At 44.2% G+C, this 25,839-nt stretch overlaps 2 protein-coding genes across 3 annotated transcripts; both read right to left on the bottom strand.

Annotated features, from left to right (window-relative positions):
* Positions 1-47: 47 nt before the first annotated feature.
* On the bottom strand, positions 48-15,293 carry LOC143835739 (fatty-acid amide hydrolase 1-like). The gene is made up of 15 exons (XM_077333880.1): positions 14,971-15,293; positions 12,691-12,804; positions 12,129-12,272; positions 11,032-11,165; positions 10,255-10,461; positions 9,862-9,902; positions 8,803-8,927; positions 7,404-7,529; positions 7,066-7,163; positions 6,544-6,643; positions 5,604-5,644; positions 4,857-4,896; positions 4,149-4,257; positions 844-989; positions 48-748 (listed from the first exon to the last, which is right to left on the bottom strand). The coding sequence occupies exons 1-15, from the start codon at positions 15,181-15,183 to the stop codon at positions 620-622; spliced, it is 1,767 nt and encodes a 588-aa protein (XP_077189995.1). The 5' UTR covers positions 15,184-15,293; the 3' UTR covers positions 48-619.
* Positions 15,294-16,275: 982 nt separating this feature from the next.
* Positions 16,276-24,401, bottom strand: NSUN4 (NOP2/Sun RNA methyltransferase 4). 2 transcript variants are annotated; one of them, XM_077333884.1, is made up of 6 exons: positions 24,204-24,401; positions 22,484-22,887; positions 21,933-22,087; positions 20,234-20,388; positions 18,294-18,418; positions 16,276-18,123 (listed from the first exon to the last, which is right to left on the bottom strand). In XM_077333884.1, the coding sequence occupies exons 1-6, from the start codon at positions 24,312-24,314 to the stop codon at positions 17,847-17,849; spliced, it is 1,227 nt and encodes a 408-aa protein (XP_077189999.1). In that variant the 5' UTR covers positions 24,315-24,401; the 3' UTR covers positions 16,276-17,846. The 2 variants fall into 2 exon arrangements, with proteins under 2 accessions (XP_077189999.1, XP_077190000.1); XM_077333885.1 differs by having other exon boundaries at positions 22,484-22,883; positions 24,204-24,352.
* Between the last annotated feature and the right edge of the window lie 1,438 nt (positions 24,402-25,839).

The following is a 25,839-nucleotide window of genomic DNA, read 5'->3' on the forward strand; positions in this document are numbered from 1 at the left end:
CAACCCCCCCATAAATCAGTTACATAAGAATAAATAAATACATGGGATAAATTTTAAACATATATTTGTGTTTTTAATGCCACACCAGTGCTTCACAGACAAAATTAAGTCCATTTCATAATTCTTTAAAGGGTTACAAATATATAAAATGATGACATGGTCCTTCATCACCTATATGGAAATAGGAATACAAATGTGTCTCAAAATCCAAGCCAGTTAGGTTATGGGAGCTACATTTAGGACTCTGGATTGTGGCCAAGAAGGGGGAGGAAAAGTCAGGACTAGAACAGACTCCTACCCAAACCGAAGGTCACTGGTATCCGTGGGAAGCTGCAATTCTAACTCTCTTCCATATTGCTGAGTGACTTATTAATGGCCCTTTGTACCCTCTGTCTGTTGCACACTAATGACTCTCATTTTGTAAATCCACCAGAGGAGGAGAAGGTCCTTGCATGTTCAGAATTTCACCCCCACCCCACCCCCGGTTTCCAGAACAGGCCAACACTTCCTACTTCACTATTTGGGGCTGTGTCAGCACATTACAGGGACCCTTGGCTGGACACATTCAAAGAGTGACAAGCACGCAGATCCCAGAGCCCGACTTTATGCCTCCTCACATTCAACCATCTCGTTGTTGTTCCTGGCTCAGCTTCTCCACCTCTTTCATGAACCGGAGGCAGAGCTCATCCTGCCAGGGCAAAGCCACACACTGGACAGCCACCGGGAGGCCTACAGCTCCTTCTACTGCCTGTAAGGAGAGGACAGGGGAGAGGAAGGTTTCATATCGAGCATCAAGGAGGGGTTGCCAGCAAGTGACATTGCCAAGAAGGCCGGGCTGTGTACCTTCATAAAGGTTCTGTCCCATATATCATTGTAGTGGCCTCTGAGAGTTTTCAGGTCTTCCTCATCCTTTTCTGTCACTGTTGTGACTGGCACCACTCCAGCAGGGCAGTCCAAGACATTATACAAGATGGTGAAACTTGATCCCACTGTGCAGATAGAAAAGAGAGATGGCACACACTGCCATCAGCAGCTCTAGCTACGAGAAATAACATTTGGAGACCCTTATGGTTCATGCAGTGCAATTACAGAAGGCAGCTATGCAATCGCACAAATCTTCATTACAAACCCTAGGAAACAGTTAGAAAAAGAGAGGAGGAGGAGGAGGAATATGAGTGTAGGTAAACAAAGAAATATAGTGCCACAGCAAACACAGCAAACACTGGTGTAGTCATTAAGAGCGACAGCTTCTAATCTGGTGAGCTGGGTTTGATTTCCCGCTCCTCTACATGCAGCCAGCTGGGTGACCTTGAGCTAGTCACAGTCCTGATAGTACTGTTCTCACAGAGCAGCCCTGTCAGAGCTCTCTCAGCTCACCTGTCTGTTGTGGGGAGAGGAAGGGAAGGTGACTGTAAGCCGCTTTGAGACTCCTTCTGGTAGTGTAAGCCGCTTTGAGACTCCTTCTCTTCTTCTACTAAGACTGAAAACTGAACAGAGAGATGAAAGCTACCTCATGAGGGGCACGTCATACATGGGACCATGTACATCTCCATGCCAGTGTTAGTGGCCTTCAACACAACACAGTGATGGGGTGAAAACTTTCCACCAGATCAGGATGAATTGAATGGAGGCCATTTAACAAATGTTGAGTCCCCCATCCTAATGAAGGAATTACCAGTAATGTCACACCACCTGCACTACAGAAGCAGCCACCAAGATAATTTATGAAAATTGAAAGTCTGAACTACTTATGCCCCAAGCACAAATCCACTCAGTTATTCCATCTCGGAGATCCCTTTGCTCTCCCAAGGAGGGTTAGAGAGTTATGAGCTCTTTAAAGCAAAAACTGGGATGGGATAGTTATTCTTCCAAACCAACCTGCACTATTCCCACTGACAATACAGTCTCCAAAATTCATTGATGAACTACATCTTATTAGCATGGCTGGCTAAGATCCAGCAAGAAGAGGACAGCAGGCTCCATCACACTGTCTGTGAGAGAGGGGAGCTGAGTCAGCTCAATTCATTGCTAGTCTAATGGAAAAATGCCCAAGAAATTCTGCTATCAGCTATCCAATGTTTAAACATCTCTGAATCAGCAGAGAAGGGGCCCCATTCCGGACCTTGAAGCATCCCACAGAAAAACAATGAAATTAGCTTTCCTTGGCCTGATTTTCTGAGGGATCTGATTGTTATGCTGATGACACCTTTAAACTCCTCTGGAGGCCACGTGCCTGAGGGACTTACCCTCCAGGGCAGGGATTCCCAACCAGGGGTCTCTAGAATTCCAGGGGTCTGTAGGAGCTCCATGGCATTTCCCCTCCTGCCTTAATGAAGGGGGCCACAAGCTAGAGATCCAGCCACCCTCCCAAGTGGGAATTCTCTTGTGTCTGCACCTGGGAGGGGGCAGAGACTGGATGCCAATTCCCCCTTAAACCACCTCCAGTGTCTCCCCCAGTCCTCCTGAAGCCGGCCTGTCAACATGGGTAGTGATGTCACTTCTGGGGGGCATGGCAGAGAGGCATGGCCAGCGGACATCACTTCCAGGGCACCTCAAAGCCTGAACAATTATTTCAAAGGGCTTCTCCATGGTTAAAAGGTTGAAAAAGGCTGCTCCAGGGGCTGAGAGGAACACCTGCTCAATACTGGCATCGTTCTGGCCATCTGGAGAGGGGCAGTCATTCTGACAAGGCATCTGTCTCCATCACCAGCATTCCATTTGGGGCAAAGTGCTTGAGAAGGTGGTGGCCGTGCAGCTTTAAGGAGGAGACGGGTAGTCTAAGACTCATTTAATTTTGGGATTCGGGCCTGGATTTAGGACAGAGGTGTCCTTGGTTGCCCTAACAGATCACTTTTGCTAGGAAATCGATGAGGAAATGCTTCCATGAGGAAATGCTTCTCCTGCACCTCCCTGCAGTGTTCAGTACCAGTTATCGCAGAATCCTTCTGGAGAAGCTGGCTGAGTCGGGAGTAGGTGTTACTATATTTTGGTGGTTCAACTCTTATTTAACCAATCAAGTCCAAAAAGTGGTTTGGGGGGGGGGGGCTGTTGTTCAGCCCCATGGTATTTATGCTAAGGGGCTTTGCAGTGTTCCATCTTGTCCCTATGCTGTTAAACATGTATATGAAACCTCTGGAAGAGATCATCAGGGGATTTAGAGTAAGGTGACACTCAATTCTATTTCTCTTTACCAGCTGAGTCAGTTTGGTCTGCCAAGAGATGGGATGGATGAGGGCCAATAAACTGAAGCTCAGTCCAGATAAGGCTGAGGTGCTTCTGGTCAATTACATAGCTGCTCAAGGACTGGGGAGCCAACTGATCCTGGAGGGGGCTGCACTTCCTTGAAGGAGAAGGTTGGTAACTTGGGTGTATTGCTGGATCCAGGCCTACCATTGGAGGCCCTATATCTCCTCTGTGGAATGTAGTGCTTTTAACAACTTTGGCTGATATACCAGCTATGTCTATTCCTTGAAAAGCATGCACTGGTCATGGTGATCCATGGTCTGATTACACCCAGGTTAGATTACTGTAAAGTGTTTTATTTGAGGCTGCCTTTGAAAACAGTCCAGAAATACCAGCTTATCCAAAATGCAGCAGGATACAAGGATCAGATTACCCCAGTGATAAAAGATCTGCACAGGCTGCCCAATTATCTCCAGGCAAAATTCAAAGTGCTAGTTCTCACCTTTAAGGTTCTAAAGCACTTAGGGCCAAGGTACTTGAAGGACTGTTTCCTCCTACCAAATTGGTAAGCCTGCCAGTTATGATCTGCCTCACAAGCTCTGTTCTTGGTGCCCTGCATTCAAAGGGGAGGTAGGGAGTAACCAGAACCTAGTCCCCTTGCTTGCTTTTAGGCATCAAAACAACACATTTTTGTTCACCTAAAGGGGTTGATTTTTTAAAAACATTATTTTAGTTTGGAAACTTATTATAAACTGTTTTTATGATCTATATTTTTATACTAGGCTGTTTTTCTCCCCATAATTCTGGCTTTTAATTAATATTTTTAATGTTTACTTTTATTACTTTTATTTCATAAGCTCCCATGGGCAGATTTCTGGAGAGGTGGAATGAAAATGTTCTGAATGTTGTGGAAGTATCCTAATGCACAACAGTGGCCTCTGAGAGTTTGATTTCCCATTAAGTACCTGAATATTTCCCTGGAAACCCGATCTTAAAAGCAGGACCCAGGGCAGGACAAAGCATCACATCCAGATTGAGCCTCTTCCACTCAGCAATGAATTCTTGGCGGTATTCCTAAAAGCCCAAGACAAACACTCTTCAGCATGTAAAGTACCAAACAAAAATATTAATGGGACAAGCAGCCAGGCTCCTCCCCAATGCTAACAAAGGAAATTAGATTTTCTAGATGCATCAAATTGAACACGGGCATAAAATAAAGACACCCTAAGAAGTCAAAATCTAGAAGGTGAAAGCCATTCACAAAACTGAAGTTATGGAGTTTAGCAGAGAGTGCATAGGGGGCTGTTCCTCTTTCAGTGGTATTTTGGGCTGGGTAGGGGAGAGGTATAGAAGCTGTCTCTGATGACAAAAATCCAGTAATTTTGGTGCAATCTACGTTAAAACTATATAGGAGAAGACAGCAGGTTTTAAAGCAGCGTCAGAACTAAATGTTATCTGAAGCATACCTAGAGGCACCAACCATATGGATGTTTTCCTATGACAGCTTTAAATCAAACACTGGGAAGGTTTGTGTTACAGCTTCAAAGAAATAGATAATGGTATTCTTGGTTGTGCCTGACTTATCTGTGGCCTGATGCTGGTACAGGTTATACTAGCATTTCTAGTACATTTTACTGGACATTACATAGCAAAGAAGACATTTAAAAAATCACCTCAATTTCAATGTGAAATTTCCAAAGCTGATAGACAGACCTGAAATGTCAAGGAACAACAACAAAAAAAGAATAAGATATTTCTGCAGAGAAGCTGCTTTCATGTTTGTCTTTATACTTGGAACGGAGTGACACAGGAACATGGGAAATGCATGGCCCCAAGCCAGCATTCGCAGAACTGTAGGAGCTGAGCTAACAAACAGGTGATGCTTAACTCTCCTGCTGGCAGATTCTGCCTGCAACTGTTCCTCCATCTTCCCCCCTAGGTGGTTGACCCCCCTCAAACTCCTTGATTCCAATTCTGTGGGGGGAGGGATAGGGAAAAAACAACTCAAAAGGTCCTAGGTGGGAACAGGTTTAAGACTGCCTCCACTAACTCCTTCAAGCAAGCAGTTTTCCCCACATGGTGGTTCTGTGGTGACAAAACTGCACAAAAGCTTCTGCCACTTGCCTACCTGCAGCTGGCTCAGGCATTAGTAGTAAGTGACTCTGCAAAAGAAAGGCAGCCACAGCTTCTCCAGTTCATCCACCCCCACACCTGGAAAATGGGTTTGTAGCACATTCTGAGATCAGCTCTCCAAAGCATGGAAGGGAGGGGAGGGGCAGCCAAGAGGGCCCTGGCAGGGAACTGGATGGAGGAGCTGTCTGCCTTCTGTCCTCCCACATTAGACTAAAAGACACATATCCAATGTAAGATGCAGAATTCTAGGAATTACGGCAATAGGTCTCTGGTACATCACTCCTTACTTCTCCTTCATGTTCCTCAGGGTTGTTGACATACGAGAACTCTAAGAAACAAAAGGAACTGATAAGCTTCCACATTCGATATTAAATAAGAACAAACATTTAAAATAGGATTGTACCTTGCTGGGACAGGCACTGCAATTCATGGCATTTCTGCCCTAAGTCCCCAGTCCCTGACCTGGTTCAATTATCCCAATACAGTTTACTGTATACTATTCAGGCCTAATTCATCAACATAACAATGTGTAGAACCTTGCCTTGAAATTGGCAAGAGCCAAAGATCCTCAGGAATCCATTGCCACAGAATCACATGTTTCTCAGCCTAGATTTAGCCTGAACCATGAATTAAAGGATTGGCCCCCACTCAAACCCTAGGGATATGACCCTGGAGTAAATGCTAGAGATCATCAGAATATAATCCACACATGGTAAAACTGTGACTTCTTCAAATAGTAGTTCTTCAAAACATTGCCTTAGAGAATAAGAATAGAAGTAGGTAAGTTAACAGTGGGAACTTTGACTGGGAAGTAATGCACAGATGCTTTAATATACTTGGAGCTTTTGGCAGAATGCAATGGTTAATCTAGTTCTCATTGATACCTATATAAAGGGATTCCAGCCTCCAGATGGGACCTAGTGATCCTCTGGAATTACAGTTCCACTCCAGACTACAGAGATCATTCCTCTGGGGAAAATGGATGCTTTGGAGAGTGGATTCTATGTCATTGTACCGCACTAAAGTCCCTGTCCTCCCCAATAACACAGGAAGGGTGTTATTGACATGTGTCTCTTGACAACGCCTATAATCCTTAAGGGAACTGCACCCTGAAACTGTTGCCAGTTTAACATCTCTTCTGTCTCAAAAAGAATGAGCATAACTTTGTAGTCATCACCACCACTGGTTGCGGTTATTCCAGAAAGAACACCAAGAGGCAAGTCTTACTATTGCTGTGATGATCCATGATGAGAGGCTTTTAAACCAACCAGGTAACTTTGTCAAAAGCAACAATTCCCTTAAGTTGGGATCCACAGACTCCCCTTGGCTGAAAGGTGAGAAGACAAGACCAGTAAGTTTCACAGTGCCTTTTATGTACTTAACCCTTCAACATTTCTCTCCTTGGCCATCAAACATCACCCTGCTGTTCCTCAGAAAGCTTTGTTCCTTACTATCATCCTATGCATCCAGGACTTACTACCAAATGGTGAATGGCCAGAAGCTTCCAAGTAACCAACAAGCAAGGTAGAAAGACAATTAATTCCATAATGTCATTGTGTTGTATGTATCCCATTTGCCAGAGGAACAATAGAAGCTTACAGATAAGAAGAAAATGACAAATTCTGTTTTGTGAGCAGCAGTACAGATCAACATTCTATCCTGCTGCTAAAATGTGATGGTCTTTCAGTACTGGGAGGTTATTCTTCTCTCCTATATACAGAGAGAGAGAGAGAGAGAGTAAAGACTTACAAGCTTTCTTGAAAGGTGGCACCACCATCAGCAAAGAGCCCTCCAGGAATAAGGGTGTTCATAAAGTGTTCCATCTGTAAAGGCTTGAAAGGCACCAGCTAAAAAAATAATAATAATTTCAGAATTCATCTCATTGTTATGCTTTATGAGCCACAAATAGCCACTGTTGATTCAAGGAGGCAAAAAGCACATACTAAGGAAAATCATTAAACCTCCTGAGGTGATACAGTACTCTCTTTTTTAGACTGGCAATTATGAAGAACATCTTTGTTACAGTGAATGTCTGGCCCTCTTGACAGCAACAGAGAAGCCACTGAAAGATGAAGAAGGAGACACACCACATGGCCAGCCTTCTCCAGTAGGTGCTTGGTTTCCAAAACAGCCCGCTTCATGGAAGGGCTTGACATGGTAAAGGAATCAGTGGTATAGTACCCTATTCGGAGGGGTTGAGAGCTGGAATACACCTGGAACAACAAAAGAAGGGAAAAGAACAATTTAGAAATCCTTTTCCCCCTAGAGTATTAATCACATTGGTCTTTTAAAAGGCAAAAACACAGCACAATCCTAAAACCTGTTTAGGATTGCTGGCTAAATCACAGTCTATTTATCCTTCCACTTATCTCTCTTTAGGGCAAAAGTGACTTTACAATGTGCTTTGAGCAGCTGTGGCTATGTAAGACCACCTGTAACTCTAGCAAATTAATCCTTAGGCATCCTTCTACCAACTTGATTTGCTGATGGAAAACCAGGATGGAACAGTGTAAAAGAGATTCTCAGTAACATCTGGAAGAGACAGTCTTGTCTTCTAAACTCAGCTGATGCAGCTATGCATATCCATGCTCCTGAAACCGCAAAACTTGACTTGTGTAACAGGGAGGAATATGGACCCTTCTTTTAAAAGGACCAGGCATTCCCACTTCTGTACTGCATGACAGAAGACAACCTCAGAGTGAGGCCGATCACCTGCTCTTTAGAAAGAACACTAAAGGCAACAGAAAAAACAAAAATAAATAAAATAATAAACTGCCATGAAGGGAGAGAAGCCAGTGTGGTCTGCTAAGAATCACAGTGGAGAGCTGCTGCACCCCAAGTCCATTCCAAGAAAGCACAAGTGTCCTGGTGATCTGTTTCCCACTCCCAATTTGATGTGATAATTTGGCAGTTGCAAAATTATGTAAAATCTTTGTTAGAGTTCATTTTTCAACAGCTACCACTTGCAGGGCCATGTGAACGCAAAGATGGTCCATCAGGGGACACACGGGAGGGAATGTGGGCAAAGCATCACCCACACATCTTCCTTTGTAGGTGTAGTCTGTCTGAGTTGGTGACCCGGGTATCAATGCTGTCCCAAAATACATCTTCTCAAGACCAAAACCTATGGATGCACCCTACCCTAATACTCCAGCTGTTATCTTAAATGTGCTGCTGCCGCTTGACAGTACTTAGAATTCAACACTGCTTGACTGCTGTTGCATTCCCAGTTCAATAAGCCTTTTGGTGGTAGTGTGATGGGAGGGGAGAGAATGCACCCAACTAGCTTCAACATATAAAAGGGGCTTAATCCAGAATAGTTCTTACAGAGCTATTGGGTACAGTTTGCTTTTGGCTCTGTAACCCAACTACAGTAATGGGAGACAGAGATTTCACTAACTGCTCCTAACTTCCACACCTCCCACTGGCAGGAAACAAATTTTGTTTACTCCCCAAAGCCATCCCCCCACCCCCCAAAACTCTCACCTCTTCACTGAAGGGAAGAGGAGCCACTGTGGGGTCCAACTGGAACATTTTGTCACACATGAGGGCTCTTAAGCACAGAACAAGACTCTCAACATCTCTGGCCATTGGTCCCACTCCCACACTAACTGGAATCAAGAAAGGGAAGAATGGAAGCCTTGAAAATATGGCTAGCCACCCCTCCCCCACCTCGTATATCTCAGGAAACAATGTGAGGAGGATATTTTATCACAATCCCAAAATGCAAAATATTAGCCTGTGTTAGCATGCATATATATAAAACATACAAGTATCAAAGCCTATTTTAAAAATGGGCTTTGAAAGGGGTGGCAGGCAGGAGGGCATGAGAGGGTGGTCACGGCTCCCTTTGGCCCGCAAAGCAGGCTAAAGGGAGTGGAAAGGTCCCCCCAGTGGCGGCAGCACTACCGCAGGAGGCCCCCTCTAGCCCGGCAAGTGCTCTCGTCACAGCAAGAGTGCTTCCCAGGCTAAAGGGAGTGGAAAGCCCCCCCCCCACCAGCAGCGACAGGACTTTGCAGCCCACAGGGAGGCTCCAAACTCCCCCCCCCCGGCTCCCTCCCAGCAGAAGCGTACCTGTGGTCCACAAAGCCCTGTCGCTGCCTCTCTCCTTTTGGGCAACAATGGAGGTCGCAGCCACAAGGCTTCTAGCAGGCAAGGAGGAAGGGTGGGAGCTGGAGGGGGAGGGCCAATCAGGGACGTACAGGGACGTACAGGGCCCTGGACAGTACAGGGCCCTGGACAGTACAGGGCCCTGGACAGTCTCCTCCCAGCAGGCTGTTTCCCAAATATAAGGGAGCGAAATAGTGTTAAGGATTTTAAAAAGATATTTTATAAGCTGTATCTTATAGATTTTGGCAAAATTGAAAGGTGGGATATAAATCTCATATGTACTATATTTTCCCCTTAAAAAGATGGCCCTGAATGTAAAACATTCCATTCTGGGCTCTTTGGACTGACATGGAATCATATTAGACCAAGAATGCCACCTTGCCTCATTCACTGTACATTGACCCCTACTCCATCTAGGTAAATAATATAACTCACCTGATTTTTGCCCACGAATGCTGGGTACAATTCCTTTTTTGCTGTGAAAAGACCGCAAAGAATCTTAACAAAGATTTCTGTGTTCCCAGTTCCCAACATCAGTTCTTGAACTGGGTCTCTACCCTCAGATGTTGTGTCATTAAGACTGGAAGAAACACCACTCTGCCTAAACAAATATAGGAAGCTCAAACCTAGGGCTCTTCTTGTCCATCTAACAATGCAACTTACTGAGTTCTGCTTCTTGGATTTCTAGAGCTACTTTTTGCACTGTTCATGAAGGTTCCTGTCTAAATATTTACCCATGAAGGCCCCATGCCATTCCCAGAAACAAGTTTTAACTGGTGTTGAATCCATGCATCTTTGCTTATGGTATGGTTTAATATGGTACAGTACCTGATTCTGTTGGCTGTGGTTTTGAAACCACAAATTCCACAGAAGGCAGCTGGAATGCGGATGCTTCCTCCTACATCTGTGCCAATGCCAAGGATAGAGCCTCCACTTTTAATAAGGGCACCTTCCCCTCCTGAAGAACCACCTGGGGTTTTTGTATGATCCACAGGATTCATTGTCTGCCCAAATATCAGATTGCTGCAGTCATAGCTGAAATGACAGCGGGAACACAACCAACAATCAGTCAGGCTATGCTTTAGCCCCCTAGATGGGAGTCTTGCCTACCTAACCATACCCATGCTACACTACAAGCTAGCTGTTGTCTTGAAGCCCCATGCTTCAATTCACTGTTTACCATCAGGGGTTGTGGAGGAATTAGGAAAAAAGCATGCCACCATTGCTAGAAAGCCACACAACATTTTCCAATCATCTTTTGGTCAACAGTGCTCAGACAGCTCTAGAACATGTGCAAAGTGCCACTTCCTTCATCACTCAATAATTAGATATCATCTCTCTCAATTTAAGGGCTTTCATGACAGCCATTAAGGAGCATAACACAAATTCGTCCATCTCCCTATGAAAAGGAAACTGCTAACCATTCAAAAATATTTCTCCTAAGTGGAGAAATTATTGCACTGTTATTCAGATGCTGTTTCAGCTTTGAGCAAGTTTTATGTTAGGAATAAAAGAGCTAAACTAAGCCCATCTCATAATGTTTGAAGACAGCTAATGAAGACAAATATTTAGATATGTAGCACAGCACAAAGCTTATAAGGTTACCTCAGCAAAGACTGAGAAACGTTGGTTTTGACAAATGGAATTGCTCCCTGCTCTTTTAACACCTGGACTACAACAGCATCTGCTGTTGCAGGCTTATGGAGACGCTTCACCAAACCCAGTGTAGAATCATGGTCCTGGAGAGGGACATTAAGAGAAATCCAATGTTCTTACAGACATTTAGTATCGGACAATAATACTAGTACACAGACCGCATCTCATAAGAATGTATAACAAAGCCAGCAGCAATAATACTGAAGATTAGGGAGACCTGGGTCCACCCAAGCTGAAATTTACATTAGTTGTAACTGGCATAGCTCAGTGCATTCACACAACTTGTGAATGCTTTGATACATTATAAGGTCATGACTTAGCATGTGCAGATCAATGTTCTTACAGCAAGGTGAAGCTGCAATAGTAAATCACAATCAATATACTGTCTGGGGGGATGTGAAATAAGCAAAGTCTTTTTTTTTAAATGTCTAACCTGCTGGGTGGGAGGGGGCCTAAGTGACTCTGGACCAAAGAAAGGGAGTAGATCAAACTCGCCAGGACAGGATTCCAAATTTCTGATCTATTTATTTTTACCCTGCCCTTCCTCTAAGGAACTCAGGGTTTTTATATCCCTATTTTATCCTCACAGAACCCTGTGAGGCAGATGAAACAGTGGGAATACCACAAAACCTGATCTCCTGATGTAAGCTGAAGGGATTCAATAGACGACCAAATTCGAACAGGATTATGAGCAACAATGCTTTCTGAGTGTCCTCAAGGCTTGTGGAAACAATGCCTTCAACTTTTATCAGACATGAAGAAAGATCTTACATTAAATATTGCTGAATTTGCCTGGCTAGCTACTGTAATCAGAAAGAAATGGGTTAAGTTGCAATCACTGAAACAAGAAATATCTGTAACGACTTAAAATTGATCCTTCTACCAATGTTATTGTCTTTAGCCTATGATAAGTAAGACTAAAAGATGTTATTTTATAAAATCTTACTCCTTTTAGTCACACTTATTATTAATACTATATAAATGTTCTCAACTACTGGTTTGCTACAGGAATGCCAAGCATTTTGTTCCATGAGGAACTGACTTACCTTGCAGTCAATAGAGTCCTTTAGGCTGATGGGAACCCCATAGAGCATGCCCTTCTTCTCCTGGCTTTTTGCATGCAGAAGCTGGGATGCGCTATCCCCTAGATAATCAGTCACACAGTTGAGCTCCCTGGTTACATCCAGGGCCTATGAAAAGCAGGAAAAGGCAAGATTCAGTTCAGAGACGTAATTCCCACCAGCATGACATATACACAAGGAGTGAGGTTTGCTTCACACCCCAAATAACTGTCGGGCTACTTCAAATCATCAATCCCAAGATTCTAAAGGCTGTCCTAGAGGGGTGCCCACTCCAAAGTTTGTAAAGTGTGCTTTGCCACAAACTAAAGAATGAGGGATCTGTTTTCAGGAAACAGTCTCCAGAGTATGGGGTGTATGATTTGGGCAAATCCAACCCTTAGTTTGGAACACAGACCTGTTTAAATATCATTTATACTTGCAGTTGGATTGGAGAACAAGGAACCCTAAACCGCACCCAGGGAACTGAGAACCATCTGCAGCTTTATTATTTTAACTCAGTTTTGCTGATGAAAAAAACAGTTCTCACCTTGTCTGCATAGGTATAGAAGACACTCTCAGGTGAGAGAGAGCCATCCCTGAGCTTCCCAAGCAGCTGAGGCAGGGTGAAAGATAGAACAGATGCTGATCGGTGGCCTGGATTCTGAACAAGAAATTCATAATGGTTTGCAGTGATACAATGTTGCTTGCACAACCTACTCCCACAAAAGTAAATGCACATGTTTCAACAGAGCAGGAAGAGAACACCACAGAACCTGATCTCCTCATGTAAGTTGAAGGGATTCAATAGACAGAGCACTTGCTTCAGGTCCAAATCACACTAACATTGTAGAACATGTGATTTAAATGAGGTTGTAAATATGACTGTCAAGTATTGCATTCAGAGCTGGTTTATTTTTTTTAATTATCTATATGGACACAACAGCAAAAAAATAAAAGGGCTGAAAAATACTTTTAAGTGGCACTTAAGAGTTTGGCCTTTGACGTGGAAGATCTTCAGGCCCTTACTTGGCACTGAGTTAACCATGTGGTCTTGGCAGCCCTCAGTTCTTCGTTTGTAAAATGGCAATAGGAGAAATTTGCTTTGCAAGGATTACTGGGTGGTCAAAATAAGATGAGAGGCAATAAATTACAGGGACTATAAACTGGAGCTCTTCCACCATGCCTTCCGTCGAGGCAAGTAAACAAATCCACCAACTAGAGCCCAGAGGTCCCTCCCATCATCAAGTTGCACTCACAGCGACTTGACAAAGAATAGAAACCACAGTGCTGAAAAATGGAGAACTGTCCTACTGTTAAATGTTGATTTTGTAAACCATTTCTATTTAACACAAGTTCCTATTATCAAAACTGTATATTCAAACCAGTATGCTTATTTACAATGTACTGTTTTCATGAAAGTTCCATTGTAAACCACCCTGAGCCACAAAAGACGGCGGTATATAAATATAATAACCGTAATGAGCCAGAATTTCTGAGAATGGTGGTATATAAATCAAATTATAAATAAATGAATAAAATAATAAAATAAAGACTTGTGTGCAGAGTATGCAGTCTTTGCACTGCAGTAAGTGCTGTATATGTGGCCCATCCTTTAATATATCACTTACCATACAAGAATACTCTTACAAACTAGAAACAGATAAATGGCTGCAGAGATAACCTAACATTCTAACCTATTCAAAGTGTCTGGGTAGTTGTTGCTCATGGTTCAAGAGTGGGCAGAACAAACCCTGGGCCAACTAGAGGCTTCAAATTCCCAGTGCCTCTCCCAGGAATGCAAAGCTTTACAAAACATGCTGGGCACGTAGGGGGCTGTTAAATCTGTGGGTTAAAAGGAAGCCATGCTAAGCATGGTACAAGAAAAGCCAACTGAACCGAACCAACCCCACCTCCCCCACCACCACCATCCCAATATATATACACAGTACAGGCAATGGATCCAGTGCGCACTATAGGTCAGTTCAGTTTCAGGTCAATCTGATTGTACCTGGCAGAGGGGATCTGGAGGTGCATTGGTCAATTACATGTCTGCTTGGATCCTACCTCAGACCTCAAGCTTAGGTCCTCAGCAGATCCACAAACACAACAGGGGCATCCAACGAAGAGGCACTGCAAGTAAGCATATGCGGTGTCTGCATTTACAGTCTCAAAATATTTTTTTGGAGTGCCTTTAACATGTCTCAATTTTTTGCGGTACTATTATATGCTTAATGTCCTTTCCACCATTTCCAGAGTATTCCAGAGACATTTTCTCTAGGAAGGGGTAATAAAGGTGCAGGAGCTCCACTTTTTCATGTCTAATATATTTACCTTGAGGGCCTGTAATGCATTCCCATGTTGTTTGTGCTACTCTTGTTTGTGTAATGCCCATTCCGAGGTGCTCCAGAGGCATTTTGGCCCCAAATGGGTTAATAGATGGGTGAGAGTTCTACTTCTCCATTTCTAAACTATTGTTCTCAAGTGCCTGTAATACATCCCACGAATATGCATAGGTATGAATGTGTATTTAATGCATAGACGAGAGACTTTCGTCCGCCTCTCCCATCCGTGCAAGGGGAGGCACTCGTGTCGAAATTCTCCTTTCCAAACTTACAAGAGCCGTCATTGGACTGCGACCTGTCTACTTTTATCACCGAATTCAGCTGCATTCCTCCCAGAGCGCGAAGAGGGCTCAGAGGCAAAGAGCAAATGCGATCGGCGTCCTTCAGGTTTTAAGGTTGGTCCAGAGCCTTGGGCTACGATCCCTGACACCTAGAGGCAGCCACCGGGGAGCAGCCGTTCCCACCCCCCCCCCCCCACTTCTTACCTGCTCCTTGAACGTGCGGGCAGCCTTGTCCATGCGCTCGAGCGTCCGCTCCCGCCTCCACTGCGCCTCTTTCATCTTCCTTCGGACGACCCTCCTCGAGCGCCAATTCAGCAGCAGGAACGCGGCAGCCCCGCAGCACAAGACAGCGGAGACCAGGCTGACGCTCATTCCGAGGTCGGGTAGCTGCCACCGGTCTCCCCTCGCCTGCTCCATCCGACGCCGCGCACGGCGTACTCACCCGGCAGGCAATGAGCCGCCCCTGGAAAACCCGGCTTGGATTTCTTCACGCGGATCTTCAATACATTTGCGCACCGGAAGTTGAGAAATTGCGTCTCTCCTATGACTGGGAGAACTTTGATCGCGTCCTTCCCCCGCAAAGACAGCCCGCTGTGACGAATTAATTCCAACCACTGTGGCTTTCTGGCTATAAAGCCAGCAGATTTACTGGCCAGAAGTTTAAACGCAATAATGTATGCGGATGTGACAATATGCATGCACGCTTTTGGGAAGGGGAAATAAAGTCCGGGAGACAAAGCCCAGATATGAGCAAAAGGACACATTGAGCTGAGTATCAAGTTTTTAACAAAAATAAAGCATAAGGCCCCCCCATGTTCAAAGTGTTTGGCTACATTTCACATTCTTTTGCAACATGATTTGGGTTTCTAGAGGTCATTGAGCCATTATCTGCATTTGCTTATTATATAAATATATGACATGAAAGCATAGGTGCTGCCTTTTTTCAGAGCCTTTAGAAAACATGTTAACATTAAAACTAGGTTCCTGACTCATGATTAGTATTCCAACCTTTGGAGCATGTCTGTACTTCAGTTAGCAGACATCCTGGCTGTTGTTGGCAACTTTGATGACTGTTTTGAAATTGGGTTGATATATTACTGCTATCCTGCCATTAAGTTTACTGATTGACCTTGGGCCTTCAGCACTTGCAGGCTAGCCTATCTCACAAAGTCCTGTTGAAGGTAAAAAGTACAGAAGGGTCCCTATACAACATCCCCCCCCCCAAAAAAAAACAGGCTAAATAAAGCAAAAATCCAGGGGCACATCATTTATGCAGAATTTTCATACACATAAAACAACTTGACACTAAGAGGCTTAGGATTTAGTATCTAAAGCAGCAGGCCAGCTATGATGACCTAGCCCTGTTCCTTCTTTTCTGAAGATCTATGGCTGTCCTACCATGTCATGTTGTTTATTATTATGCTGGCTCAGCCCAGGAACTTGAGAGAAGAGACAAGATCACCGTCTTTAGCTCAAACGTTTGAAAATACCACACAAGATGCTTTAGAATGTTCAAAAATAAACAAGACATTTTATTCAATGTAAAGGGGGAACGGTCGGGTGAATGGGGTAAAATATCTGATGTGAGTTGAATGTAACTTTAAGGTAACTTGGTATAATCACAAACTCCAGTCGAGAGTTCTTAAGCTTTTCACAGTCTTAGAATACGAGAGGCTTTAGTTTCTGTGTTTCCTAAACAATGCAGTATACTTCCTTGAGTTTGACTCTTCAGGTTTCAGAAGGCACTACAATACACTATAAAGTTCCCAAATAGACCAGCATTGCACATATTTGAACTTCCAATATTCAGCCGAAAACTACCACTAGCTATTACTATATATGAGTGCAAAGTGGTCTATCTACATACTGAAATCCTTTACAGTGGAAAATAACCGGTTGTATATTTCAGTTACTAACTTTGGTTTTCCCATGTCCCTCCCTACCTCTATTCAGTTACCTTCTATCTAGAACTTATTTACCAATAAAAACTTACTGTTGTATTTGATGTAAAGTCCTTTCCACTCAATGGATTTGCTCAAGGCCTAAAGATGTCACCCTAAAGAACTAGCTATTCTCTGATATCTGACCACACAGGTCAGATGCAAACAAGAACTGGGTGCCTAATGCACACTGAAAAGCTGGTGTCAGCCACATGGCAAATTAATGGAAGATATGAGGGGAGAGTTTCAAGGGCTGTAAAAATGTTGTAATTAAAACAGGGACCCTTGTGTTGCTGAAGTTTGAAAACCACTGGCCCTTTGCACTCTTTCAAAGGGAAACAAGGTAGAAATTGCCACTAGTCATGTTAGAAACATTCTAAAACCAGTAGTCAGACAATACCTATATTAGATATCTTGCAAAATAATGGAGCATGCTTTCACGTTCACCAAAATTTTTATCTGGCTAAAGTAAACAAGACACTGGAATGATAAAGACCCTGGAAATCCTAAGTCTGCAAATTTTAGCAAGAGGAAAAATATATTTTTCCTAAAACTTCTGCCAGAACCTCAGCTTTTGTTATATATTTAGCACAGATTAAAACAAATGTCTGTATTGTGCCATCTTAATACGGTCAGGAATCAGATGACTTTACAGCCTGCCAAACAACACGTTTTTCTTCTCCAACACCTCCCCCCTTTTAGTTTAATATTTAAAGGACAGCTTAATCCATGACAAAATATGAGGAAGAACACAAAAGCAGTTCACATTTTTTTTCATTTTTTATTCAGTGGTTCTTGATACGGCACTCTGTTTGGAAAATTTGAGGGGCAACTGACTGATACCTTTCCCATGCAGGTGATCCACATGACAAAAGCTATAAGGCAGCATTCACAGGTATGTGATATAGATGGATGTTCCAGGTAGAGGCACATCAATGTTGTTCCCCACCCACATGGACTGCATATGAAGGGGAAAGGGTTCTGGCAACAATCATGGGCTGAGAGTTACACACAGAACCCAAGATGCAGTCATGCAAGAAAGACATGTGTACTGTTTTGCAAATCCAATCACTACCACCTCATAAGCACCACCATGATGGATGTCAGATGCAAAGGGAGGTACATCATACTTTGTCTATTCTATCCCAATCTGTGCAATTTGCAAAAATACATGGGGCCAAAGTTGGACGAGAGGTGAGGGACAACAAGCTCTCCAAGACGGCAGTTTGGAAAGAAAGTAAATGTGTCCTGAAATAGTCTCCGAAAAATGCTCAAGTCCTCAACACGGACCTCAATGTTGTATTGGATGTTTAGTAACTCCACTGCTCTCTCGACCACATATTCATTTTGGAGCTGAGATAAGGAACAGGTCGAGTACACCACCTCTCCTCCTGGCTTGGCAGCAAGGACCCCAGAACTATAAACAGAAAAGAAGAGACTGTTTGTTAATGACCTAAGGATGAGGAGAGCTACTTGCTCATCAATGTAGCACAAGGACTTCTTTAGAAAGCTGTGAGCCCTGTTTTACAACACAGTTTAATTCTCTTCACAGCTCAGCACCCATTGCACAAGGTGTGGACCACTCACACAAGCAACTCCAGCTGGAGCATTGGCAACATCTGACGCTCCCCTTTCCTCATGCTTTTGAAAATGTTATCATCCTCTTCCATGACAGAATGCCGATCAGTTGTACATGGCACATCCACAAGCACCTGCGTGGGGGAAACATTCCTTCAACTTAAAATCACAAACTTTTTCTCCACTCTTCCCTCAAATCCATTGCTTCCCCCCCCCCAGCAATATATATCTAGTAAGGTTTCTTCTGGCCTCTTTCACTGGTAGGACTGCTTTTGCTATAACTGTGAGGACTAGAAATTGGTTGAGATTTACTTCTAAAAAATTTAAAACAAGGTTTCTCACATTTCTCTACAGTAGGTATTGGTAGACTGTAAAAACAATCCTAAAGAGGTTTATTAAGCTCCATTTATTCAATTTATTCAACGTTGGTAAAATGCAGTATATAGATCCTAATTCTGTCAGGTGGATTGATAACTGGTTGACAGTTTGTACCCAGAGGGTACTTGTTAATGGTTCAGCATCTTTCTGGAAAAGAGTGACAAGTGGGGTACCCCTGGGTAGCAAACACAACAGAAGACAGAATCAGAAGACAGGATGATCTTGATAGGCTCGAGAACTGGGCTAAACTGAATAAAATGAAATTCAATAGGCACAAGTATAAAGTCCTGCATTTAGATAGGGAAAACCTTATATACCAATATAGGATGGAGGAGGTTCATCTTGGCAGTAGCACGTGCGAAAAGGATCTAGGACTCTTAGTACATTGAACATGAGTCAGCAGTGTGACTTGGTGACTAAAAGGCAAATGGGATTTGGGGCTGTAACAAATGGAGTATCATGTCCAGATCACGGGAGGCGATGGTACCGCTTTATTCTGCTCTTGTTTGGCCTCACTTGGAGTACTGTATTTGGACACCCTAGTTGAAGAGGGATGTAGACAAACTGGAGCGTGTCTTGAGGAGGGCAATAAAGATGGTGAGGGGTTTGAAGATCAAGACGTATGAAGAAAGGTTGGGGGAGCTTGGTCTGTTTAGCCTGGAGAGGAGAGTGAGGATCTGATAACCATCTTCAAGTATTTAAAAGGCTGCCAATGTAGAGGATGGAGCAGAGTTTTTCTCTCTTGCTCTGGAGGGATGGACCAGATCCAATGGGATGAATTTAATTCAAAAGAAATCCTGTCTAAACATCCGGAAGAAGTTCCTGACATAGTAGTTTCTCAGTGGAACAGACTTCCTTGGGAGGTGGTGGGTTCTCCATCTTTGGAAATTTTTAAACAGAGGCTGGATAGCCATCTGACGGAGAGGCTGATTCTGTGAAGGTTCAAGGGGGTGGCAGGTTACAGTGGATGAATGATTGAGATGTGAGTGTCCTGCAAAGTGCAGGGGGTTGGACTAGATGACCCAGGAGATCCCTTCCAACTCTGATTCTCTGAACTATGCTTACTCCTAGAAATATGTTCTTAGGATTGTAGTCTATGTATTAGTATGCACATCATGCCAGCAACTATTCATAAACCTCTTGCACATAAAGAGAATGCTCACATAGCCATGTAAATCAAAATTAAATTCTCTCATCACCATGCATTTGGATAAATAGAAATGTTACCATCAACATGACTGAGCATTAGACTTGAAAGTTAAACAGGAAATATTTACAATTCAAGAAAAGCAAGTGATTCTCCCACACTGCATTCAAAGCCTGAAGCTATGCAAGGAGTATTCTGTCTATTTATTTAAGTATCAAAAGAATACTTGTGTCTTAATTCCAAAACAAAAAGTTGTTGGTCTTGTTTTTGTAGCTACCAGTAATACCACACAAAGAAAACGGAAACATTTTGTCTTGTCAGAAACAGAAAACACACACCATAAAAGCGCATTCAGCAGCACCAAGCATCAAATGACATTCTACCAGTGGCAGGGCAGTGGCCCCAGTCCCAGAACATTTCTTACCCTGTCATAAGTGTTTGCCTCCAGGTCTCCCCACTTCCTTCCATCCCCTGATGTAATCCGCACTATGTCATAGACATTTGGGGGAATGTAGCTATGGAGAACTCTGTTCAACCGGCCAGTGCGAGAAATAGAGACATCGTTGGCTGCTAATTCTCCTGTTGCAAGAGGAACAGCACCATAAACCAAGGTAGCCAAATACTGGGGACTGTTCAAACTCTGTGCATGACTAAGGATCAGTGGGCACGTTCCTGCATCCCATTTATGCATGGCATTTGCTCACTTGCTCTCATCATCAAAGCACTGTATCATGTTTGGCATGTCATCGATATAGCTTTCATACAGAGAGTAAAGACAATGTTCTTAACATGGAACTGAAGGCACCCAGGAGAGCATATTAAACTTCCTATCTCAAGGCAGCCACTGAAGATTCATCCACGTAACTCAAGTCACAGATGATGTGAGCGGAGAGAAGTCAGGTACATCTCACCAAAATACTAGAAGAACAGATGGCTCCAGACAATTCAAATTCACGTTCCACACTATGGCATCTCTAAGGCTGCATTCCTACACATATGTACCTACACATACAGGAGGAGATAGAATGGTGATGTACCATGTTCTGAACTGCTGGGAGGGAAGAGGGATCTCATGTGCAAACTCCCTGGATATTTTTTTAGAAAAACAACCGCCACCCAAGAAGTACAAAGGAAAAGAGGTGTCACAGAGGTCCTCTGTGCTGGTTTTCTATTTGCAGTAAGATTTTACATAGGCCGCATTCCAGAAGGTGATCAGCCCCCTGCCACACTCCATTCACCTTCCTTAGCACTCCACCACCTCATTCAGCTGCACATGTAGACCATTCCCTTCATTACAATTTTCTTTTCTGAGAGAGGAATAAGGAGCTGCTCAGGGAAAGGAAGACACTGCATTGAGCAAAGCATTTAACTTTTTTCATGCAGTTCACATGGGACAACTGAGCCTTGCACAAGATGGGCAAGAGAAATCAAACTGTGGTGCTGAGGGCCTTAATATTTTATGAATTTGATCAAAGTTTAATGCAGCATAGAACATACACACACAGAGGAACCTTTATGTGGGGCCTCCTGAACTGGAAAGACAGCTGGCAAATTTTAAAGATATGGCTACAATCCCAAGCCCACCTGTTTAGGAACAAGGTCTCGTTTTACTTAGTGAATCTCATTTCTGAACAACCATGCTTAGAAATATCCCACAATCCAGAAGAAGTTTTTTTTTTAATATCCTGCTTTTCATTACCTGAAAGACTCCCAAGGCAGCTTACAAACACCTTTTCCTTTCCCCGTTACAGACACCCTGTGAAGTAGGTGGGGCTGAGAGAGCTCTGCAAGAACTGCTCTAAGATACTTATGACTAGCCCAAGGTCAGCCAGCTGGCTGCATGTGGGGGAGTGGGGAATCAAACCTGATTCTCTAGATTAGAGTCCGCTGCTCTTAACCAATACACCATGCTGGCTAGCATACCTTCTAAAATGTCGGGAGAGGAAGACATTAAACAGAACTCTCCAGTCACAGCAGTGGCTATCCTCCAATTCACCCAATCCATGGAAGTTGCCCTTGGCAATCTAATTCAGGCAGAAGTCGGCAAACGGGTCTCCTAGTCTCACTTACACCAGGAAGAGACCGCCTATAAAGAAGCAAAGATAAGAAGAATGTTTACTTACGACAACATCCAGTCTGCAGAAGTGCTAGCGTCTTTCCCCCTGGTGCTGCACAAAGGTCAAGGATGAAGTCCCCAGGCTGCACATTGAGAGCCAATACAGGCAGGACTGAGGCTGCATCCAAGAGGTAGTAGCCCAGGATTCCTATTGTGTCGGGTCTTCAAAAGAAGGTAAAGCAGGACACCACATCAACTATATGTGCAAGGTCAACATACTGTACAACAGCTGCTATTGAAAAATGTCTAGCTGTCATTCATGTTTCAGCATCCACAAAGAGAGTGCAAGATCCTGCTAGGGACCTTGACACTAATCTGCTTCCCTTCCATCTACCTTGCCTTATCCTAGGAGGGAAGACAGTATCCATACTCCATGATATAAAGTGGAAAATCTTCTAAAGCAAAAACTAAATACATTCAAACAACAGCAGAAAAGGGATTAGTTGCCACTGTCAGCAGCCAGATATTTTAGAAGAACTTTATGAGAATAAAACTCATTTTAAAATTGACAATCAAATTGACCCCCCCCCTTCCCCCAAATAAAAATCTGCTATGTACCTGGCAGGAGGAAAGAGGCTGATATCTCCTTTGGGGAACGTGTAACATTTGATGTTGGGACTAATTAATGTAGAAAGAGAAGGAGGTGGCTGTGCCTGAGACTTAGCAGGTACAGCCAGAGGTCCTGTTGATACAGCTGATTCGCTATCCTGATGCCCAGCAGCGGGATTCAAATCCTGCACCACTTTCTGAGATTCCAAAATGAAATCCACAGCATTCAGACATTCCAGTTCCTGGGTGATCTGCTCTATATTGGAGAAATTGTTGAAAAGAGCTCCATATTTCTTCTCTGAGAGAAGGCTGACTCGGATCGAAGGCCAGAGGCTGCCAAACTGCATACTGTAGTTCATGTCGAAGTTCTGCAGAGCCAGTCTCTTAGCAGAGATTTTAGGACGGGTGGCTGCCTTGAAAAGGATTAAGAATAACAAAGATTACAAAAAAAAAAAGGCTTCCCAGTGATCGTAAAAAGAAAACAACCCCAGTCAGGGACACACTGGTGCTTCACACCCCACAACTAGTGGGCCTGACTGTATGAGAGTCAGCCAACATCTGCATTAGAACATCTGGAGTAGAAGGATAGGCTCAAGACAGCTAGCCAATAATCAGGTGAGACTTTGAGAGGCTGCTGCCTTCAGGATTGCCATGGCTGTGCTAACTGGTATTACTGGCTCTGATTCTATTCCATGGAGAAAGTACTAAATCTGCCCTTCAAGCAGAATGAACTGCACATGGTATGTTAAGTCAGAAAGCACAAACTGAAGAACATTGCTTTGCACCTTAAATTACTAGTGAGAAAAATTTAATAAGTGGCTATACCCAGAAACAGATGGATAACAGCTACAATCTGCCTTAAATAAAGTTAAGAATCAACAAGCCTGTCTGCCCAAAGCCTGCTCTCTGGAGACCTAAGATAACAGCTAAGAGGGGGATGGTCCACGTAGATTATAACCACCTTTCAAAATGGTACTAAACAGTTCTTCCTGTCCATCATGGCCCCAGTGGGAAGATAGGTTAGTGAAAACGAGCTCAGGATTTGCTACTGCAGCCTGTTCATATCCAGGAAGGGCAAGAGGCCACGTCACATTTCATTGACCGCATGTACGCCCGTTTGTAAGAAAAGAACCAACACAGATTTACTTTACAAATGCAACTAGGCACCACGGCCTGGATGAATGTCAAAAACATTTCTTCATCTATAAGTTAAAGGTATCCCCTGTGCAAGCACCGAGTCATGTCTGACCCTTGGGGTGATGCCCTCCAGCGTTTTCATGGCAGACTCAATACGGGGTGGTTTGCCAGTGCCTTCCCCAGTCATTACCGTTTACCCCCCAGCAAGCTGGGTACTCATTTTACGGACAGGAGAGAAGGCTGAGTCAACCTTGAGCCGGCTGCTGGGATCGAACTCAAAGCCTTATGGACAGACAGCATTTCTGCTGCTTACCACTCTGCGCCACAAGAGGCTCTTCATCTATACCTGTGTTGAATGTTACAAGAGAACTGCTCGACGCGGGTATAGACACAAATCAAGTGTCCAGGGGATGCGGAATGCCCGTGGACTCAGTGTAACTTGTGAATAGGGTAGAACTGGCTGGGAGGTGGACGGGGCTAGAAATCCCCCCGGCGAGGTGGCCGGGATGGGTTTTGGCCGGTAAGTCCTCCAGGCAGCTGCAGACCGAGGCGGCCCGGGTCGCCCAGGCCGCCCTCCCTCCCTGCCGCTCACCCATTTCTTCTTCTGCTTGTGGTGCCGGCAGGGGATGGAAAACGCCTTGGTCCACATCCGTCCCAAGAACTGCCTGCCGCCAACATGCGAAGCAGCAGCCACGGCCGCCATCGGCGACTCCAAGGCCGGCTCCGGCGCACGCTCCGCCCTTCCTCCTGCGTCGAGTGTCCCGCCCGCGAACCGCCCCGGAGGAGGAGGAGGAGGAGGCGGCGGCGGCGTCCCTTGCGCGACCTGGGTCCGCCGGAGCCCGGAAGCTTCGCTGACACGCAGCGCAGATCCCTTCCCACCCCCGCTTGGCTTAAAGGATGGGCGGAGAGAGCTCGTGCGGAGACGAGGCTCTTGCAAGCGAGTCTGCCTGAAGAGCGGCCAAGCACCTCGGGGAGGGCACCCCCTCCCCCTTTTCTCTGCGCTTTTACACGGATTTGAAGTCGATCCCAGCTCCGCTTTTCGAGGAAGCCATCCACAAAGCGGGCCGCAGAGATTTAAAAGCATACTTCCCCCCCCCCCCTTCCCCGCTTTGAAAATGCAACAAAAGAGCCAACAGTATTTTCTTCCGGAATAAAGATTTTGAAGAATCGCCAGAGAGGCCCTGCTTTGTCATAGCAGCTAATATAACTTCTGCTTAAAAGACGAGAGGCCAACTCCGGGGACATTAAGCAAATAAGAGTACCACAAAAACACTGGGATACTTTACAGACACTTGAGAACAATATTTCAGAAGTGAAGAAGTGGAACTCTCACCCCCTTATTCACCCATTCTGGGCCAAAATGCTTCTGGGACACCCCAGAACAGGAAAGGTGCTGTAGTTGGCTTAATGCCCATTACAGTCTATTCTGGAGGGACCTCAGCTCAAGAAGTACTCAATATGAGATCCAAAATTTTGTTCTGGGGTGCCTTTTATCAAGTCCCACTGTTTTTTTTTTTGCAGTACTGTTTAATGCCCCTTCCAGCGTGTTCCAGAGGCAGGTTAAAGCAGTGGGAATTCCACTTTTTCATTTCTGAAATATTGTTCTGGAGTATCTGTAATGCATCCTGCGGGGTTTGGTGGTATTGTTGTTTAATGCCATTCCAGCCTGTTCTGGAGTCTGGTAAGAGTTAATAAAGGTGTGGAATTTCCACCTTTCCATTTCTAAAATATTGTTCTCAGGTGTGTAATGCAGCCCAATGTTTTTGTGGTATTCTTGTTTTTTAATGCCCATTCCTGTCCCCAAAGTGAACTCTTCTTTATTATTAATTATATTTATTGATTAATCCAAAAGAATGGCACACAATTGTAGCATGATTTTAACTGTTAAATATAGGGAAAACTAACTCATGCACATGATAATTGCCAAAACCAATTCAATATGCTATGGAGCACCTGGAGGGAAAGAAGCAAGACAGCAATGGATGGATATTCCAGAATTCCTGTAGCTGTTCTGAGTTGGAAAAAAATTAAAGCTGGATCAACGTAGATCAGCCTTTCTCAACTTTTTTACCGTTAAGAAACTCCTTAAAAATTCTCCAGGCTTCTAGAAACCCCAGAAGTGGAAATATTGTGCAGAATATGGTTGGGAAACACAGCTGTGTACACGTCCACCTGGGGGCCCTCCCCTTTCCACCCCCTCCAGGCCCATCACTGGCCATGGGAGGGAT

Source organism: Paroedura picta, chromosome 4, assembly GCF_049243985.1.
Source record: "Paroedura picta isolate Pp20150507F chromosome 4, Ppicta_v3.0, whole genome shotgun sequence".
NCBI lineage: Eukaryota > Metazoa > Chordata > Lepidosauria > Squamata > Gekkonidae > Paroedura > Paroedura picta.